Below are 21,300 nucleotides of genomic sequence, written 5' to 3'. Positions count from 1 at the left end.
GGGAAGGGGGGAATGCTTCACACTGTTTGTTCCTGCGCTGAAAATATATCTTAAAGCACCCTGCATAGTTTAGATTTTGAAGCCATTGTAACTTCTTTACTCCCTCTGGGATGCTGTTCTACATTTTCAGCACTTCCTGTTCCAATCAACCCAAAGACTATAACTTGAACAAGAAGTGTTTATAACAAGGGATCCTCGCTTACCAGTAAATAAGAGTAATATCCAACGAGACATGGCCTTTTGTGTACACACACCCTCCCACCTCATTAAAACAGGGGGTAAAGACATGAATTTCAGTTTTTCCAGATGTGCTCTGAGCTTGGACAGGTTCTTTCTCATTTGATTTAGAGATTCATGTTATTCACAGGCCAAAATGAAAGAATCCTTGAGCCATTTCCAAGGAAAGGGCCCTTTCCTTGGCCAAAGGTCAAGTTGGACAGCTGGGAGCCTACGCACCGCCGGGATAAACAGTTAACTTTCAGAATCCTTCTCTCCCTCCCCTGACAGCCTGTAACGCAAGCTTCAGTTCTGATACCTAATGGTCACATGGGGGGGGAAATAATTACGTTAAAATGACTCCTTGACACCCAAAAGAATGGCCCCAAATGTATTAGAATGAAGTGCATTCAGCCAATAGGTAGTTATACAATAACAGTCTCTAAGATTGCTATAGTTTTACTCGTCGTTATCTGAAAGGACTCAAGTCTTCCACTGAGAATTAATTGGAGGCTTCATCCAAGTTTGGCTTTTTTGTTGTTCATTTGTTTGTTTCTATTCTGAGTGGTCAAAGCTCCTGTGCCCTTTCCCTTGACCATGCTGCAGGCATGCATTGGAAGTGTTGTTTGCATTAATCCTTACTCACTCTTTGAAGCTGTACTACTGGGTTGTGTGAAAACAGCAGCAGCCAGCTAGATCTGGCCCCTGATTTTTGCTTTAAAAATAAAGAGCCTGATGATTCTAGCTTTGGAGACACACACACACTCTCTCTCTCTCCAGTTGAAGTCAGTAGTTGCTGGATCTCTGTAACTGTGGCTGCAAGTGGTTGAATTCATGTCTTCTGTCTGGCCCTTTGGCTACTTAGCAAAGTTACTAATCTTATTAAGGCAGCAGGTATAACTTTTCGCAGACAGTCAGCTAATGTTGCAACTCACTAATGTATGTATTTCTGTCTTTGGCTTTTTTAAAATATTAACTTTTTGTGAACACTGTTCTCTCTGCAGTGTTTAAAAAGGGGAATTTCCAAACTTTTCCATTCAAATTAGCTACTGAAAATAATTTTGTAGTAGCAGTGTCACAGTCTTTGACAGCCAGCAGGCTTGGACGGGCCAACTAGCCATGGCACTTGAGGAAAGTCCTCGTGTGGGTAAGTCTAGTGATTCTACAATAATAGTCTCCAAGGTTTTCATTGCTTGGTATTTCTGAAGAGGGTTGTTGCAAATCACACTTCCAGTGTTGCGCCTAATGTAGGCTCAGAAAAAGGGATAATGCAGCTTTGTGTTGAGGAGAAATCAAGCTGACATGGCCAGTACAAAGGAGAAATAGGGAGGGAATAATGTTTTGCACCTTAATGAAAAGGAGAGAAAATTTTAAGTGCATACAGACATAGTTAAGAGCTTTTATTGTGACAGGAGAACTTTTTTCCATATGCGTGCATACTCTCTGTAATTCCAGTGTAAAATATTGTACTTGCACTAGCTTTTTTAAAACAAATATTAAAAAAATGGAAGAATTCATATTCTATTTTCTAATGGTGGTGTGTCTATTTGTAGGATACACTCGCGTCTGTTTATTGAATTTTATGGTCCCTTTCTTTGATGGTGCTTGCAGGTTTTCTAGGTAGAAATTATTTCATTATTATAATAAAACAATGTTTGATTCAAAATTTGAACAAAATTGTTTTAAAGAAACTGTCTGTATACCAGTACAAGTTTATTGTTTCAGTATACTCGTACTAATAAAATAACAGTGCCAATTGCAAATGTGTGTCTGTCTTTATGCGTTAAGAAAGAATGAGAGACAATTTTCCTATGAAAGAATAATTTGTCCATTTAATTTGTCCCCCTTCAGATTTAGCTTCAGCCACAAGTTTTTATGGAGTTTGTTTTTAGCACTATACATAGAAGTTTGCACATTCCCACATTCAGCATATAATCCTATGCAGTCCGCCAGAGTGAAGCCGTTTATTTCATAACAGACCAGCCAGGGTGCACAATATGATCACTTTATATGAGCAAGTTCATCATGGCAGACATATTCTCTGCACCGTTTTTTGGCTACAAATGAGGAAAGAAGATACCCATTCTTAATCATCTCCGCTGTGGCGCATGCAGTGTTATGGAAATGGTTAAAACTCACTCTTTTTTTAAAGACTTCATGTGTGGTCTTCAAAATTATCACAAACTTTATTTGTCACATAGGAGCTTTGGGCTATTTATTACATATGTTTGGAAATGTTATCCATGTCAGCGGTGTAATAGCTGATGCTGTGAAGTCACATCCAGAGGACAGGCCTAAATGTCTAAATGAATAAAAAAGAACTAAGTCTAAGGCAGATGCGGGGGACGAGGGGACCCTTATTATTAGTGGGCAAGACTGATTGCATTTAGGGCACTTCCAGCATAGAAGTCATGCAGCAGGTGGCAGTACCGCAAGCTTATTCAAAATTCTTAACCAACCAACCCCCAAAGAAAACACATTGCTTCTAGACAGAGAAAACAAGTGCCTTGCTGCAGATGGGCTTTAGCGGTGCAGTCACACTGCCACACCTAGGCCTTGTGATTTTCCCACTCTAACCCAAAAAGCCATATCCTGCAGTGTCTCTGAGGTCAGCTGCAAAATTCCCATTGACTCCAACAGCAGAGGATTTGGCCTAAATGCCCATCAGAGTTTGGCAAGAGAAGCCTGATTTAGCTCTCATTTACACTGGTGAAAATTAGGAGAGACTCCGTTGAAGTCAATGGGTTTATACCAATGTGAAACTGGTGCATGAGAGAATTAGGCCTAGCAGGAGTTTCAGACCACAAACGCCCATGGATTAAAACATTAATCGTGGATCCAGTGACGGTGTCATACTGTGTCTTGGAAGACTTGCAAAAGCTCTCACCTTTCACCATCCTCAGCAAACTTCCTGAAAGCCCTCCTACCTTGTGCTTCCTGGAACGACCCCTGCACACAACACCTGACAGCAGCAAGGGCAAAATCCAACACTTACCCACTCAGGGCGATGGGGGAAGGCACAGAAGTGTGCCAGTCACGTGGTGCTTTCCAGAGCCCCCCTGAGGATGCTGAGCAAGCTGAGGTAGTGGGCTGAGGACAGTGTGTACCTCTTCTTACCACAGACCATCCCCACCCCTGGTCCCAGCACATTCACTGACCACACACAGCACTACCTGTCAGACCACAATCCCTTGGTGCTGTGGTGTAGGCACCACTCCTACAGTAGTGCTCCTCGGCCTCCCCTGCTGTCACACGGGGGACATAGAGGTGCCTATGCCTTGTGCAGGCGTTGGCTTTAAATGTGTATTATCGTACCCGAACCTGTTAATCAGATTTGTTTTAACTAACTTCATTTTTTTAAAGCAATGTGGCACGTTAGCTACATCTTGATGGAGCCAGTGGGGCCAAATTCTAACTTTCCTCTTATGCAGTGATGTCAGTGGTGTTGCAAGGGTGTGGAAAGCAAGTCAGAATTTGGCCCCGTGTCATGGGTAGCCGCTGCTTAAGACACTTGCAATGTAGCGGGGGGGTGGAGGGGGCTCTTTTGGCAGCTGACCCGGTAGCAGTTCATGAAGTGCAGCACAATGCTAAGCCCCTGGGAAGGACACTAAGAACTGGAGAACCTTGTAAAATGATCAGATGAGGTAGCTCAAGTTAATTGCTTCGGGGCCTAATACTGCCAGGTGTAGCACACCCTCAACTTCCAATGACTTCAACAAGAGTTTGGCCTCTAACTGGAGCGGGAGGAGGAGCTGGGTCCTACAGACATTGAGGGCACCTGTCACCTCACCAAACTGGGTCCTGAGTTAGCCTCAGGCCAATCTCTTTGTTCCACCTGTACGCATACGTATTTGTACCGGGGGCATTGTGAAAGGAGCCATCTGACTGAAGGTGTCCTCTGAAGAAACACCCAGTTGAACCACACAGGGTGGGTCTCCGCCAGTTGAACTGCTCTACAGCTGGCTGCCTTCTGTTGCTTATTTCCCTTCCAGTGGAAGCTGCTGGTTACCAAGAAGAGGGTACGGTGCTATTAAAAATAATTCAGCATCATAGTGATGGCTTCTTTTTCCCCCAGCATCACATAGAACCTGTAGAACACACCAGGCTTCTAAAGCCTATGGGTACGTCTACACTGCAGCTGGGTGGTGAGAGTCCTAGTGCTACCTTAGCTTGAGCTAGTACACTAAATATAGCAGTGTGGGTGTTGCAGCATGGACTAGCCACCTGAGTCCAAACCCACCCAAAAACCTGAGGCCTTGGCTACACTCGGGACTTCACAGCGCTGCCGCGGCAGCGCTGTGAAGCGCGAGTGTAGTCGCGCCGCCAGCGCTGCGAGAGAGCTCTCACAGCGCTGTATGTACTCCACCTCTCCGAGGGGAATAGCTTGCAGCGCTGCGAGCGAGTGTGCAGCGCTGCAGGCTCTGATTACACTGGTGCTTTACAGCGCTGTACTCGCTGCACTCAAGGGGGTGTTTTTTCACACCTCTGAGCGCAGCAAGTTGCAGCGCTGTACACTGCCAGTGTAGCCAAGGCCTGAGTCTAAGCTTGGGTGGCTACATCCACACTGCTATCTTTAGCTCACGCTGAGCTAGCAAAAAAGTGTCCACCCACGTTGGACATCACACCTTCCAGCTGCAGTGGATATGTACCATGTAATGCCTCATTATCCACTGGTGGGACCTTTAGTAGTCTTTCACACCTGTGCAAAGTGGGTGTAAAATGCCATCAAGTCCGAATGGCTGCATTTTACATACTATTGTTTGCACAGGTGTAACTGACTCCATAATGGCCAAGGCAGGGGAGAATCAAGGAGTTTTCACTGCAGAAAAGAAGCCGTTCCAATGTGTACATTAAAGATCTATTCTTTTAAATGTGCAGAGGTTTAAAAAAAACTTTACATTTATAAATGTAGCCCCAAAAACCATATAAAACCAATTAGCATCCCAACCTGGGAGCATCTAGGGGACAGCCACACTTTTGAAGTATGAAGGCACAAGTATGGAAATGCACTGGTGGTATGAGTGTATATTCAGTATAACCTCATTCCTTGAAGAAGTTTTGATTTACCTGTATACAAATACACTTTTCTTATGGGTATGTGGCTGGGGGCAAAAGGGGGGGAGAGGGGAGACAGTCTACTCTTAGTTATACCTATGTAAATTCCAAGTAACTTCATAGATTTCAGTGGAGCTACTCTGGGTTTACATCAGTTTAACTGACAGCAGAATTTGGCCCACAATATTTTTATTTATTTTGTAGTAAAGAAAGCATTCGGCTGCCTTTTTAGAGTTCACTACATATAAATTCCAACTTCAGAAGGAAAGTTAATTTGCAGGGCCTGGGAGCCTGATTCTCATTTACACTTAAGTTTCTTTACACTACTCTGGCAGTGTAAATGGGCCTTAAAATCAGCGTACATGTAACCTATGCCCTCTTTAAGGCCCCCCTCCCCCGTAAAATACCAGGGCAGAGTCTTCTTGTAAATGAGAATCAGGTCCACAGTGTTTAATGGAGAATATTTAACATTTAATTGTAAACCACCTGCCTTCAGATGAAGGATCATCTAGGCTTTTCCCATTATGCATAATCTGATTAACACCATCAATGACTGATTTGGGAATTAGATTTGTTACTTAACATGTTCCATTGTACCGATTCTCCTTTATCTTTTCTAAACAACAAAGAATGCTAGAATAATTCCATTTGCTTTCCTGCCTGCCCCTCTTCCCACAGGTCACAGTTTTGCATTCCAAAGGAAGTCTATATCTTTCCATGGAAGGAAAAATAAGACTCTGAAGTTACTTCAGTTTCCAACTGTATTGATATCTCAGTAACACGCTAAAGTAAGTGGCCGGTCATTATTAATTCATTGGTATTCACTCTAATAACATTTGTCATAATGAACTACTGTGGTATTCCTGGGGATTCAATGTGTACTTCCAAAGAAATTTCATTGTGATTTATCAATTAATTACTCTACCATTACAGTTTATTAAAGTGTTGCCCAGAGTCTAAAATATTAATTATTGTCTTCACAGCAACTGCTTTAACTCAAGATCAGACAACTGGCTTCTTGCAACGAAGTCTTCAGCTGGTCTACTGCAGGCCATATTTTGCTCTCGGTTACACCTATGACTTCAAAATAGTTGCACCAGGGTAACAGAGAGATGGATTTGACCCCTTTAGCCTGATTCCCCAGGCCCTGCTCAATGTGTAATCATTTCTACACCCGGGTAAAGCAAGTGTGTATTCGTAGTCGCTTTGTGTCAGCTGAAATGACTATGCAAATCACAAGGCTGTGCAGAATCAGGCTGCTGGTGTTGAGTATTGCTGTGTGTCTACAGCTTCAAAACCTATTCAGAGATTATGTTAAAAACAGGACCCCTGAGACTCTGAGGATTGTATCCACCAAAAAACTGGTACCCTGTTAAATGTTCTGGGTGGGGGTGGGAGGAGGAAGCACTCACTACATTATAATGCCAGTGTCTATGGAGAGGTAAGTCCGTTAATATAGTGATTTAAATACAAAAGGCCTTAAAAGGCACATGAAATGCCATTGATACAGCTCCAGCATTTTTAACATCACAGTGAAAATGCAGCAGCAACGTTGGCTCATCCAGCCATCTGAAAGGTCAAAAAGTATGGCTTTGATCTTTGGTTACACAGATCAACATACTGAACATCAACATCCCCTCCCAGCCGGCAGCTCCTATAGCCCGTACTGCTGGAGCAGTGCTAGCAAGAGGTTGTGGGGATGTTTTAAAACTTGGTAACAGCGATCAGGGTCTGGAAGGCTAACTCACTGTGAACGGAGGCTTCTTTATCAGAGAGAAAAATAAATGGTGAAAAAAAAATAGATTTAAAACAAATAGACGTGACTTTAAAAGATGAGGCTATTGCATCGTGAACCAAAAGAATCCTACATGGCGCTGTTTGATGGCATGTCCTTCTGCTTAACCCTGTCACCAGTGGCAACTGACCCACCTACTTCCACAGCCTGGGGGGTTTGCCCCCATGAAGCTCTAACACAAAACACAGAGGAAGTGGGGAGTGCGGCAGACGCATTTCACAGGTCCCAGTCCTTGGTTAAGAAAACACCTGGCTGTGCTGCTGGGTGACCCGGATAAATGTCGCCCTCCTGCTCAGCTCTTTGAGCTTGGCAGCTCCCACATAGGTGCAGGTGGATCGCAGGCCCCCGAGGATATCAAAGATGGTGGTTTCCACGTCCCCTCTGTAAGGCACTTCCACGGTTCTGCCCTCCGAAGCCCTGCAGACAGAGAGTTGGAAGTAGCGTGGAATGAATTTTTCAACACTCAGCAGCTTATCGTTTTAAAGAACCTTCTGCTCTTTACTGATTGCTGCCCGTTCCTGTCAGGTGTTCAAAGGTTGTGCAGTGCATTGTACCAAAGTCATACCAAGTACTGTGAAGAGGAAGCGAATGCTTCTGGCAAATGCCCAAACAATGCCTGAGCGCATTATGGGCTTGATCCTTCCGTTTTTACTGAAGCAAAACTTTTGTTTATGTAAATGGCAGTTTTGCCCCAGGCTGTAAGATTGAGCCTTACCCCAGAAGACAGACAGGCCAAGGCAATGTTTAAAAATATTGGGGCTAATCCTCCACTGGTATAAACTGCCATAGCTTCAGTGATGTACCAGGGCCCGTGCTATGCCAGGGTTGAGCCCCGGCACCTCTAGGCTTGGCAGTTCATAGCCCCGGCACCTCTGGGCTTGGCAGGTCATAGCCCCGGCACCTCTAGGCTTGGCAGGTCATAGCCCCGGCACCTCCAGGCTTGCAGCTTCAGTTATGAAAGCAGAAAAATTGCTTGAGCCCCGGCACCTCATTGCCTGAGCCCCAGCACCTCTTTCATTACAAATTAAGCACTGAACAGAGCTACCCCCATTGACTTCAGCTGAGGCTCTGTCCCATGCACGGGAAGTGTGCATGGTGCATTACAGAACAGATAAAGATTAGGCTTCTCTGCCAGGAGAGTTTACAATGTACCAACCCAATTCTGCACTCCTCATTTGCACTGCAGGGGGCTTACTCCGATGAAAGCAAAATTAGAGCTATTCCAACCGGGCAGACTGCAGAAAGACTTTATATAGTGTAAATGACTGGCACATAGGCAAACGTCCTGCACTGTCTTTCAAAGCAGATTTTCTTTATTCCTCAGGAGGCAAAAAGAAAGAAGTTGAAGTCTGTGGGCTTAGGTCAGGGAAGAATTTGGTCTTGTGATTTTCACACCCATCCTTCCTGCCTCACTATCCCACCCTTTGCAGTCCCTGCTGTAATGGAATGTCCCCAGATGTCATCTGCTCTTTGTGTTCCTTTGAATAAGATGATTGGGCAACACGAGGCAAACATCTTCTTTGGGGCAAGGCAGAGGGGCTTAAAATGTGCATTATCCTGTGATTGCTGGGAAAAGGATCTTGTGCTTTAAAGTGGTTGGAAAGCTTCATTTGTGTCCAAAATCCTAAAGCCACTTCATAGTTAACGTGTTCAGAAAATGATCAAGCAGCAGTTGGTTATATAGCATGTTAGGAGAGTGCAACAATGTGTATTTTGGACAATATTTTACTATCTGTTAGGGTTTAGGGTTGGGTGTTTTTTTACAACAGGGTAGGTCAAAGATCATGATTTCAAATACGCTCAGGTTGTAACACCTCCAGAGAGCTACCACTACCTGGAGGAAAGTTTGCATATACTTGATCAAACTAGATTCTCCAGGGACCGACTGAGAAAGAAAAGCTATTTAACCAAAAATCCTTGAGTTTAACCTGACTCAGGGCCTTCTTTCTGCTCCAGCAAATGGCAGGACCTCTGGTCCAAGGAAGAAATAGCCCCATCAGGAGTGAGTGAGATGCCGGTCTCCATCCTAGAGAGGTGATGGCTGAGGAACCATGAGCCTAGAAGTGGTGCCCTTGGTGTACCACTAGGGGAAATACAGGTGCAGTTGCCCTGAACTGTGACAGGGTTCTCAAGGCAAAATTTTCAATTTTGAGAGCATAAATCCAGTGGCCTGATTTTCACAGTGGATGAGGGCTCCCAGATCCACAGCAGCTTGAATGGAAGTTGCGGGACTCAGCACTTCTGAAAATCAAATCACTTCTGTTGGTGCCTCAACACAGACTGATAGCTGGGATTTTCAAAGGAGTGCAAGGCACTCAACGCCCACTGAATTTCAATAGGTTTGGGGTAGCAGTTCCCTCTGGCGGCTTTGAAAACCCTAAGCAAGCCCTTGGCTTTAGGCACCCAACATTATAAATGCTGAGGTTAGACTGGACACTTTTTAGAGATGGCACTTTGGGCCAGATTTGGCTTTGGGCTAGAATTTGTGGTACCTCAGTGGAGTTAGTTTAGCTTTACACCTATGGAACTGAAGGCAAAATCTAACAGCCAGTGCCAATGCAGCAGAGTATTAGGCTGCTTGGCTGGATTCCAAGGTTTGCTGCTAGCAGGAATCCCCCGTACACAATTATGTAACCTACTACTTACGACACAGGAGTAGCAGCCTCTTATTGGCTATTGAAACTTTCAGAGGCTGAGCCCTCTCCCTCGTCCTCAGTTGCCTGGGAGAGTCGGAGAAGCTTGTGTAACACATTCCCTGAGGACTCTAAGCCTTCATAAATTAGGGAGTGGAAAAGAGGGGAGTGTGCATCTAACAGGATGGCAGCTTGTGCAGAATTTCTGGCAGGGGCTGAAAGCAACTAACCTTTATGTTTAAGTAGCTAAATTTCCTTCTGCACTCTTTATCCCTATGGGACACTGGACTTCAATGGTGTTATCAATTTACTCCACTGTCAGAACCTTAGCGATGAATCTTGCCCCCAGTTACACACACACACACACACACACACACACACACACACACTCTCTCTTTCTCGCTCTCTCTCTGTTGTAAGCAGGGGGTGGAATTTGGCCTTTCAGTTGCCACCCCAGCACCAGCATGTTGGCTTGCATTACAACAAGGATTTTCAAACTTTACCAACAACCTTCACCAACATCAGTGGTGGCCTGTCACTAACTGAATTGAGCCTCCACAGATTTGCTTGGGCTTGTTTGGGTGGTCTGTTCCATTGTGAAATGGTCATTAATGACACACTGTGCTGAACAATGTAATGGTTTAGACCTGCCCTGCTGTATACACGCTCCAGTCACCGACATAAAAAAGAGGGCAAAAGTAGAGTTTGTAATTGCAGCTCAGATGAAAGGCTGCCAGTGCCTGTGTGTAACTGGCAGCTGCCATTTTTAAATTATAAGATAATTGCTAGTGCCATCCACTCGGACTGTTAGTTCCAGATGCTTTGATGCCAAGCGGTGGCATGGGGGGAAAAATTAACAGCCTCTTGGGACTGGCATGAGATGTGATCGAGTGAATTACAACTCATGCAGGCATGCAGACTGCCTTGTGCAACATTTCAGCTTGTCCTAAACAGGGCCAGTCTCTTGTGCAGCATTTTAGCTGCAAAGAAAGACTCCCCACTGCTATTTGGCAGTGTTAGGGCACCCTAGACCTTGGGTCAGGGGGGACAAGTAGGGACTGCCTGGTTCCCCCACCCAACAGGTTGGGGAGGTGGAGTGGCTGATCGCAAGTAGGGGAGACTATATTACACTCAGCAACGTCCAAAAACTCCATCCCTGCCCAGGAGCAGAACCACAATTCTTCTCCAGGGCTCCTTCTGGGGAAGCACAGCTGTGTGCTGCCCCCTATCCAAGGCACTGAGCAAAGGCTTAATCTAGCCTGTGGTTTCTCAACTGGGAGGTTGCAGCCACCCTGCCCTTCCCATACTGCTAAATGGGAGGGGGGTAGGGGAGGGGGGGAAGAGCCTGCCTTGATCCAAATATTACCCGCTGGCTATGCCACTTGTATATTTTTATTTTTGCAGGATTAACCCTTTAGTGGGGACTAAATCGCACTGCATGCTTTCTCTTAGCTCTCTTCCCCCCACCCTCCCCTCTCTATTCCTTTGTCCTAAAGATGTCTTTTTACTTCTCCCCAAAAGGTTTCCTTAGGAAGTGGAGTAGATGCAGCTGTGTTCAGTATTTGGCCCAGATTATTGGACCAGTGAGTGGGGCAGCTCTGTCTCCTCGATGGGTCTGATTTCAGCCAGATCAGAAGGCAGAAGTGCCATGACCATGTCTGTGTTCAGCTCTTCCCCGATGGCTGCACTTTGCCTGCCACTAACTTTTTTGCTCTCCATTATTACAGGCATTTTGTTGCAACCCAATATATGATACTGAATAGCTCGGGAAATTTAGGCCAATGCCGCTAGACTTAAATGCCTTAGGGCGAAGATTGTATCTTACCTGCCTTCTGTAAGTACTATGTATGTCTATATGGCACTTTCTACATCTTTAAAAACAGTTGATAATAATAATAATAATATGCAGAAGTTCTGAAGACGGATCCAAGCTGCTAAATTTAGGCTTGGACCAAAGTTTGGGAGGCGTTTGCATCCTGGGTTGTGGCTTGGCCTGCTGCAAAATTAAGGGCTGTGCCAGAGTGGGGATATGTCTGTGAACTCCATTTTGTTTGGTCACCCCATTTTGTTCATTATAACCTTCCTTCTGGAGTGTGACCTTCGTGGTGTATTGTGAATTCCTTTGTGGATTAGAGTATCCATTTTATGGTAGGGGCTGGCTGGACCCCTCATGGAAAGACTATGTATGCGGAGGTATGACAGCACCATCAACACTGAATGATTATCCCCTACTGGAATAATGGGTTTTCTACTGGTATGGCCATTGACTATGAATAACTCTCTACACAGAAGCCAACTGGGGGAAGAAGGGGCCTGGAACCCACAACTCCCCCAGTTAAGTGCACAAGAACAAAAGGGGGACTAAGATAAAAGATGGGTGATTCTCTAAGGATGCTCATCAAACCCAGGATTCACAGCAGGGCTGATATCAGGGTGAGAATGTTGTTGTTGTTTTCCATAGATCTGTAACTCTCTAGTGCTTTCAAGAGTAAAGTGTCTGTGATTAAAAAATTCCTTTGTTAAGAGTGCCTTCCTTACCTTCCTGTCACATTGTCCCTGAAGACACCAGAGCTCCCACAGCCAGGTGCATTCTGGGGGGACTTGAGTAAGCAATGTGGGGCTCAGGCACTGGTTCCAGGAGGGGCTCAAACAGCTGGACTGCCAGGTTCCACTGCCCAAGAAGGGTGTCAAACAGGTAGTCTGTACCTCTGTTTGTGTGCCTGAGACACCCAGCGTTAGGAACAGTGCCCAGTCACTACCCGGACCCAGGGATCTTGAAAGCATATGGCCCCAGGAGTTGGGTCTGTTTACAACAGCCTGGTGCTCATCCAGAAGAGGGAACAAGCCCAGGTTGTAACAGGAGCCAGTTGCAAAATTCAGATCCAGAAGTAGGTTTGGTGGTGGTTCCAGCCCATAGCGAAATCTGAGTATAACTTGTACCTGTATTCAGCAACTCCTCCTACATGCTTCTTCATGGCCGTATCAGAGCTCATCCCATAGAACAGTTTCACCTTCTTGCCATTTTTTTCTAGAACCTCTCCAGCACATTGATCGTGGCCTGCAAACATTCCTCCAAGCATAACAAAATCAGCACCAGCTCCTGTGATCAGCAGAGAATGGGGGGGGGCGGGGGGGGGGAGAAGAGAGAGAGAGAGCAGGATGAAAGACAATGCAAAAACAGCCATGCAGCCAAAAATGATAGCCAGCCCTGAATGCTTCAGAGCAGGGAAACCACCTTAACTGTAACAGACACAACTGAGTTAAAAGACATTCTTTACCAGCGGGACCTATACACGCCAGTGTTGTATTCCCTTGATATTTCAAACAAGGAGCATGCTGAAATACTGTGATACTGTACACCACAGAAAGTGCTCTTTTTCACTTCCGTGTTCTCACTTTCAAATTCAGTTTAGTGCTTTTAACTCGCACTACAATCCAAACACATGGACAAGATGTCAGTCAGCTGCACGGCTCCCTAAATCCTCTCCCATCAGGTCATACACGTGAGTGGAAATACACATTTGGGAGGACACAGAAGAGGAACGTTCACCTTTATTTACTTTGTAGGCTGATTTCTGAAGTGAAAGATGTGATGGCTCTGAAATTTTTCCGCCCCGCACTCCCCCAGCCATGTAGTCATTCAGTGCAGTGCGGGGTAAACCGCAATGGGTGTGGGGTGAGTTTGTGTTTGGTTCAGATTACTGACATTGTAAACTCTTTGGGGCACGGACATTTTCTTTGTCCTGTGTTTGTAAAGCACCTAGCACACTGGGGTTCTAGTCCATCACTGGGCCTCCTCAGCGCTAGGGTTATACAAAATATAATAATAAACACCCTATTATCTGGAGGCTTATCCAACTCCCACGTCTCCCTTGGGTTTGCAGATCATGAGGCCTGTTCCACTGTAGTCAACAGGAGTAGGATGAGGCTTTGGGAATCTCAATAGGTTCTCTCAAGAGATTGGCCAGTTTTCCCATCTGTGCTGAAGTTATACCATGAACAGCCTCCCCTAGGGCTTCCAGTCTTGGTTGGAACCAGGACGTGCAGAATTCCAAGAAAATGAAAACTCATTTTTAAAACTGAAGCAAATGTTTTTGAACCAGGTAAAAGGGTTCAGATCTTGCTGTTTTCAGAACCTGTTGTGATCCATCCCTGAAACAAAACACTCTGTGGTCCAAGCTGACTGTTTTGTCTGTCTGTGTGGAACGGAGTTACAGGTATAGACAGCACTGTCCTCTGCTTCCCAGCTCCTTTACATTGCCCACAAATAACTGGCATTGATGCAGAACCTGATCTCACAGAGATGAGCCAGAATGAAAATGCCACATCTAAACAATTCCAAACTTTGGGAAAGTTTAAATCCAGATACAACCTTTATGACTGGCTCCCATCTCTGTTGAGCTAAACCAAAATATTGCCCCCCCCCCCCCAAAAAAAAAACTTGGGAAAATTTGGATCCTTATCTGATCTTCACCGCTCCTCTATCTGTATCATAGGATGAACCAAAACCGTAGAGACAAACTTGAATTTGGGAATATTTTGATCTGGAACCACATCCAAATTATGGAGTCTGGGTTCATTTCGAATAGCCCTAGCAAAGTTTAGTCCAGCTACAGGGCAGCTCTATGAACAGTAACACAGAACCCAGCTGCCTTGGTATATAACCCTTGCTCCATCTGCCCCATTGTTTATTCGATGAGAACAGTTTGTTCATGTTAAAAGGTATTTTAAAAAATTACATTTGTGCCAAATCTCTGTAGCATATGTAATATTTATAGTCAGGCACCCATTCAGGGTCTCCTGTCACTTCAGCTTGCTGACAGGCTGTCCCTGAGTTTTGTTGTTTCAGATGTCTGTGAGATTTAGAGGCCCAGTTAGAAACTAATCTGATACTTTTCCTAACCTACCAAAACCAGGATTAGTGCCCATCTTCATCTCAGTCATTCTAGATCACTTGTGTGGAGCTTCTCTTTACTCGGCATAACCGTACACCGTCTTTGCAGCAATGGCACTGTGAGAATTCTACTTTTTATTGCCACAGTTGGACTAAAATTACGTGGAGGCCTGGATTCAGTCCATCCAAAGGGACCCCAAAACAAAGCAAAGACAAACTTGCCAAAGTGCTTTTGGTGCTCCTTGGTCTCTGCCCTGCCAATGCTGCCACCTAGTCCCCAGTCCTCACCCTCTCTCTGGTGATGGCTTCCCCACCCCATCAATCCACCCCATCAAACTTTCTGGGGCCATGGACCTCTCACAACAAAACCAAATTTCAAAACTGCAGCATTTCTAGGGCCCTCCAAAATTCATGGCCGTGACAAACATGTCACAGGCCATGAAATCAGACCTCCCCTGTGAAATCTAGCTACTGGAGGGGAGGTGGAAGGGCAGGGCTGGGGGTGCCCCAGCTGGGGGGCTCCTACCATACTTCAGCTGCTAGTCCTGCCCAGGCCAGGGAGGGACAGGACTTCCTCTTCCTCTGCACAGCCACTTTTGGGGGGAGATCAGACTCACCTCCATGAACCTCCCCCGGCTGCAGGAAGCTCTGCGGCTGCTGCCTTCAGAGCCCAGCTCCACCTCCGTCAGGGCTGGCCTTACCATGAGGCGAACTGAGGCGGCCGCCTCAGGTGCCAGACTGTGGGGGCGGGAGGGGGAGCCCCTAGAACCCAGAGTGTAGAAAATTGTGTCTGCTGCTGGTGCATATGTATTCTCTCTGCTCTAGATGCACAGAGATGGTGGAGTGCTGTGCTGGAGGAAGGAGGGGACAAGAGACATAACAGGCAGGCAGGAGAAAAGGTGAGAGGGAATAACAGAAAGCAGCAGGAGCTGCAGGGAGAGAGAGGAGGAGGAGCCTCTTGTGTACCTCTCTAGCACCCCCAGGAGCCTGGACTGATTAACACCAGCTTCTCAGGGAGCTTCCTGTTTCCTGCTGCTTCCCTGAACCCACTTGAGAACAGGCAGTCAACTGAAGTAGTAGGAGCCAGTTAGGCCCTTAAGACGCTGATATCTTCTCTCACTCAGGCCCTGCTACCAGCCTGCTTATTTGTCCCCTTCAATTGAGTGTGGAGAGCCACTATAGCTGGCACAGAACAGCAGTCATGAGTGAAAGAAGAAAACGCCCCTCCGGGGCAGCATTCAGAAAAAGAAAGAAAGCAAATGAAGCTTTTCTATCTAAGCTGGAAGGAGCTCTCCTGAGATACATAGACACAAATGTTCATGGTGAGCCTTCCGGCCTCAGTGACGATGTGAGTGGTGAGGAGATGCCTGATCTTCCAGTTAGAGTGCAGGTGACCTGGCAGCTACTGCAGCATCCATATCTCCATCTCAAATGGATGTAACCATGCACATTCCTAAAGAAAAGTGTAGATCAGAGAAGAGTGTGGTGGAAGTGCGAAAAAAAGCTGCTGCTAAGTTTAGTTCCTTACGTCTAGATAATCCAGGTCTGTGGACCCACTTGAGCAGTAGCCTGAGGGACTTCCTTGTACTGCATGGGCCACAGCAAGTGAAAAACTTCCCCAAAGACAATGAAAATAGAAGTTTCCATCCAACACATTACTGGCGTGAAATCCCCATTGGTGACAAAGTGGAGAGGCCATGGCTTATGTACTCAAAAACCCAGAATGCTGCATACTGCTTTTCTTGCAAACTCTTCCAGTCTAATGTTCCAGCCACATTGGGTTCTACGGGAACAAAGGACTGGAAAAATCTGGCTAGAAATCTGGCATGTCATGAGAAGGCAGCAAATCACCAGAGAGCATTCCAGAGGTGGAAAGAGCTTGAGATGAGACTAAGGTTAAAGGCCGCCATAGATGATCAGCATCAAGCGAAGATTGCATCAGTCTCTCTTTATTGGCAAAATGTTCTGAAAAGGCTCATTGCCATTGTGAGATTGCTTGCTACCCAAAACCTAGGAAGACCTACACCAGCAATGCAGGGCACTAGAGATAGTGTTGAGACACGATGACATGCACGATATTGATGCGAGTGATTTAGATGATGAACTGAAAGCCCTTTCAAGATACATTTCAGCAGGATCAACTCCAAAGGCTGTTCTGGAATATATGTGCACAAATAAGATGACCACCCTCTTTCCAAATACTTTTGTTGCTCTCAGTACCTGATTTACCATGGTGCCACTGCTACCATTCCCACGGTCCAAAGGGGCCCCGGCCCGGCCCGCTCTTTCCTCCCCCCCCCCATGGGGGCAGAAACTTAGTGCTGCCGGCTACTGCTGCAGCAGGGCAGGCTCTGCCGGCAGGCAAGCTCCTCCCCCGCCTCTTTCCCCAGCGTGCTATGTTCCCCCCCGCCGCCGAACAGCTGGATCAGCTGCTTGCTGGCAGGAGGGAGGAGGAGGAGTGGAGTCACAGCACGCTCGCTGCTCCGGGGAGGAGGCGGAGAAGAGGCGGGGGCAGGACCTTGGGGAAGGAGCTGGAATCGGGGCATACCCCCTCCAGCCCCCTGCCGTGAGCACCCCCACGACCCCAGCCCACACCCCCAACCCCCTGCCCACCCTGACCCCTACACCCCCTCACACACTCCCAGCCCCCTGCCCTGACTCCTGCACCTCCTCACACACACACACAGCCTCCTGCCCTGACCCCTGCCAGGAGATAGTGTGTCAGCCATTCTCTGTGCAGACAGCATCACACTTGCCCTCTAGGGCTCTGCAACAATCACATAGCCTTATCCCACCACCTAGATTCTTAAGAAATGCATAGGGGAAACTGAGGTACCCACACATTATTCAGAGAAAACATTAAGAACATTCCCACTTTGTCACACTGGAGGAGGGGCAGCTCAGTGCAGAGAGAGATGAAGAGAATGGGCTAGAACCAGGGAGAAGGTAGGTACCCGCTCTATGTAGACAGGGGCGGGGGGAGTATCCTGTTTACCCCCTCCCCAGCCCTGCTGCACTTGCAGTTTACCCCTGGCCCCTCCCTTGCTCCAGGGACCAACCCTAGCTCCCGCTCCACTGTGCTTTTGCCCCCGGCCCCTTTTACAATCATTCCCCGGGGGGCTCACAAATATGTTTGGAGCTGGGCCTACAAAAAGTTAATCCGGCCCTGCTCTGTGCACACTTCTAACACTTCCTGTAACAGTTGCCAGTGGAGAACGCAGCTTCTCCAAGCTGAAGTTAATAAAAACACATCTACACTCCACAATGACACAGGAGAGGCTGGTCGGCCTTGCAACCATCTCACTAGAACATGAGCTGGCCCAGACGGTGGACCTTCAGCAGGAAGCAGTTCAAATCTTTGCAACCAAGAAGGCACGGAAAGCACCACACCACTTTGATTATTCAAACAGATAAAAATGCCAGTGTTTACTATGCAGACAAGAAAAGTTACATTTGCTGTTCAGGTGTTTGAAAGTTAAGTGTTACTTAAAATTTCTGAACAAGGCATTTTAAGTTGTTAGTTCTCCTTTATTGGGGTAGGTAGCAGAGCAGTACTATGAGAGGAGTAGAACAGGAAGAAGGCAGAATTGAGACCTTTCAAAGTTTTGGCCCAAGTGAGGGGACATGGGGGTGCCATTTGAGCTCCCTGCCTCAAGTGCCAAAATGTTGTGGGCCGGCCCTGACCTCTGTGAACCTCCTCCGTCTGCAACTCCCTGCACCCCCCCTTTTGAGTCAGGACCCCCACGGTTACAACACCCTGAAATTTCAGATGTACACATCTGCAAATGTGAAATTGACTAATTTAAAAACCCTCTGGCCATGAAATTGACCAAAATGGACCATGAATTTGGTATGGCCCTGAGTATTTCCCAGAAAACAGCAATTCTGGTTCCCTCACAGCTCTAATTTAAAAAACAAAACAAAACAAAACAAACAAACAAAAACACTTGAATCATTGAGAATCCGTTTAAATTACTGGAATAAAAATTTACCAACTTGATCCACTTTTGCATAGTTTGCCATGGTTCCTGTCAGGGATGGGCAGTGTTTCTGCAAACCCAGCCCAGAACTTGGCCTCATACCCTCCAGAACATTTAACTAAACTAGTTGAAATACACATTCTTACCACCCTGCAGCTCCAACCCCAGAAGTCCTTTTAACATTTGTTTTTCCCAAAGTGCTTTTGCTTCAGTACTTTCTGCTTGGCTTTTGTGTTGCTATTGAGGACCAAGGCTTTTCAGAACACTCTACCCCTTTTGCGTGGAGGTGAGGGCTATGTTTGTTCGGCTTGCTCACGCTCTGTAGTGACCAGAGGTGCTGGTGACAGATTACAAACCTGGCTTTTTGCTCTCTCACGATCACACACAGCTGGAGTCTTTGTTTTCCGTGCACAATGTTTCTGTTCAAAAGCCCATTTGTCAGGAAAGGGAAAGTGCAACAACACAGTAAGTACTTTTCATAAGGACCCAGACTGCAAAGAAACCACTGTACAGTCTGTCTGCTAAATCCTCTATGCAGAGCAGATGTTTTCTGCTCTCATAGTTTCACTTACCCCCTCTATACTAATGACGCTCAAAACAGCATCTCCATCCCAACTCTTCCCTCTCCATTTAGTCTCTACTCTCATATTTCATCCCATCACTACCCCTCGGCAGGAAGGCTGTGTTGTGTCTAGGACACTGGACTGGGATTCAGGAGCCCTGCGTTATGTTCCTAGTTGTGCCACAGGCTTCCTGTGTGATCATGGCCCAGTCACTTAATTGCTCCGTGACTCAGTTTCCCCCTCTGTCAAAGGGAATGATACTTCCCTACCTCACAAGAAGGTTTATGGAAGCCACTCATGTTTGTGAGGCACTCAGCTGGTGCAGTGATGAAAACAGGTGATAAAACAGACTGAATTCCTTGTTCTCAACCTTCTCCTCCACCTCAAATCCTTTCCCTTTCTTTTTCACCACCCTGAACTTTTCACTCTTGACTCAGGCACCCTGGTCCAATACCTCAGCGTCATCTTTGACTTCTCCCTCTCATTCTGTGTTCACGTCCAGACTATGACTGGATTCTGTCAGTTCTCCCGAACCATCGAGACACTCCAGCTCTTCTTCTGCACCCTTAGCATGAAAACCCCAGCTGTGCCCTGCTGGTCATTTCCCACATCCCGTTGTAATCCGTACTCCCTCACCTTGCTTCCCCCCAGTCTAACTGAACGGCTGCTTCAAGAGGCATTTTCCAATCACATTGCTGCACTCTCAGAAACCATTCACTGGCAGACATGGGTGGCGTATGACCCCGCCCTTCAGGGAGGCTAAGCCCCCGCCCCGCCCTGCCCCTTCCACCCGAGGCCCCGCTCCTTCCACCCGAGGCTCCACCCCCAACCACCAGGGCCCTGATCCCCCCCCCCACGCCTGGAGCCCTGAGGGGCCCCCCCAAGGCCAGAGGAGCCCCAGCCCGCCTGCCCCAGCCACTTCGGGCCAGTGCCCAGCCTGATCACTGGGCTGCCAGCTGGCCTGAACTGCACCAGACTGCCAGTGCGACCTTCAGACCCCAAGCTCCAGGTGGCCGGCTGGCACTGAGCCCCCGCCAGCTTCAGGGAAGAGAGGGAACGAGGGCGGGGCCTCAGGGCAGAGCATGGGCGGGGCCACGGCCTGGGTTAGGGGAGGCTCAGCCTCCCCGGCCTACAATACCTGCCACCAATGCTGGCAGACCCTCATCTTTTGCCTTTTAGTCTGCTTGTCCTTACCCTGAAGGCTCTGCACAGCGCTGCACCTCCATTCATTTAATTTCTTCCTATTGCCTTGCTGGCTGCCTCCTCAATGCCCCTTTGCCTCCTCCGGTCACACTCACCTTTTTTGCTTCCTTCCATGCCCCCCTTTACGCTTGGAGCTTCTTCCCTGGCACTATGCACCAAACAACCAGCCTGGCTGTTCTTTCAGATGCCCATTCCAACTGCTCCTTTCACAATGTCTTTCAACAATAACCATGTATTGAACACCAGTGATCTCCATGCTGCCTTCAAACACTTCCATCATCAGGTCATCCAGTCTGGTGTGCATCTGGGCTGTTACGTTTGTCTATTTTAGGCCCCAATCCTGCATTCAAATCTACTAGCACGGGCCCCTGGCCATACGGGGGCTCCCAATCGTCAATTTATTAACTATAAGGAGATCACCCTAATCTGTGTCAACTCTCAGAACGATACAGCCCTAGTTGTTCAGCCATTTTGTCCAGCCTGCTGCCAGTGCAGGATTGTTGCCTATCATGTAATCTCAAGTGTTTCTCAACCCTCCCCCTCTTCGAGAAGCAATCTGGGGTCTCACTCGAGGGCTCTAATGCCCCAATGCATATCCTGACTAGCCAGTTGCCACGCCCACATCTGCACTGCCACAGGTTTCAGAGAGCAAATTTCTGCTCCGGGCAGCCCAAAGAAACCCTTCGGACTCCCAGCGAATTACAAAGATAAACAGTTAAACGTTTTGAAGTAATTTCCTGTTGTTCTAATTTCTGGAAAGATTCCCATTGAAATAAGAGCTTTTCCACTGGCCAGGTCTCTTCCCCTCCAGCTTGGAATGCAGTGAGGTCATAGTCCTCAGCTTGTAACGTCCTTAACAACAACCACGGCAGGAGACTGAGCAGGGTCAGGCTGAAGAGAGACTGGCAGAACAAAGAACTAACTGCACGGGGGTGACTGTGGAACAACTGACAATAGAATG

The 21,300-nt window shown here is 47.1% G+C and overlaps 1 protein-coding gene across 2 annotated transcripts in view; it reads right to left on the bottom strand.

Annotated features, from left to right (window-relative positions):
* Positions 1-5,443: 5,443 nt before the first annotated feature.
* Positions 5,444-21,300, bottom strand: part of GMPR (guanosine monophosphate reductase) — a 59,889-nt gene continuing 44,032 nt past the window's right edge. For both annotated transcript variants that reach the window (XM_065398822.1, XM_065398823.1), the window contains exons 8-9: positions 12,640-12,799; positions 5,444-7,483 (exon numbers count right to left, since the gene is read on the bottom strand). In XM_065398822.1, the coding sequence (XP_065254894.1) occupies positions 7,303-7,483; positions 12,640-12,799 (341 nt within the window). In that variant the 3' untranslated portion in view covers positions 5,444-7,302. The remainder of the gene's footprint in view (positions 7,484-12,639; positions 12,800-21,300) is intronic.

Source organism: Emys orbicularis, chromosome 2 (genome assembly GCF_028017835.1).
Source record: "Emys orbicularis isolate rEmyOrb1 chromosome 2, rEmyOrb1.hap1, whole genome shotgun sequence".
In the NCBI taxonomy this organism is placed as follows: Eukaryota; Metazoa; Chordata; order Testudines; family Emydidae; genus Emys; species Emys orbicularis.
Note: the sequence above shows the minus strand (reverse complement) of the source record. Positions and strands in the feature narration are given on the sequence as shown.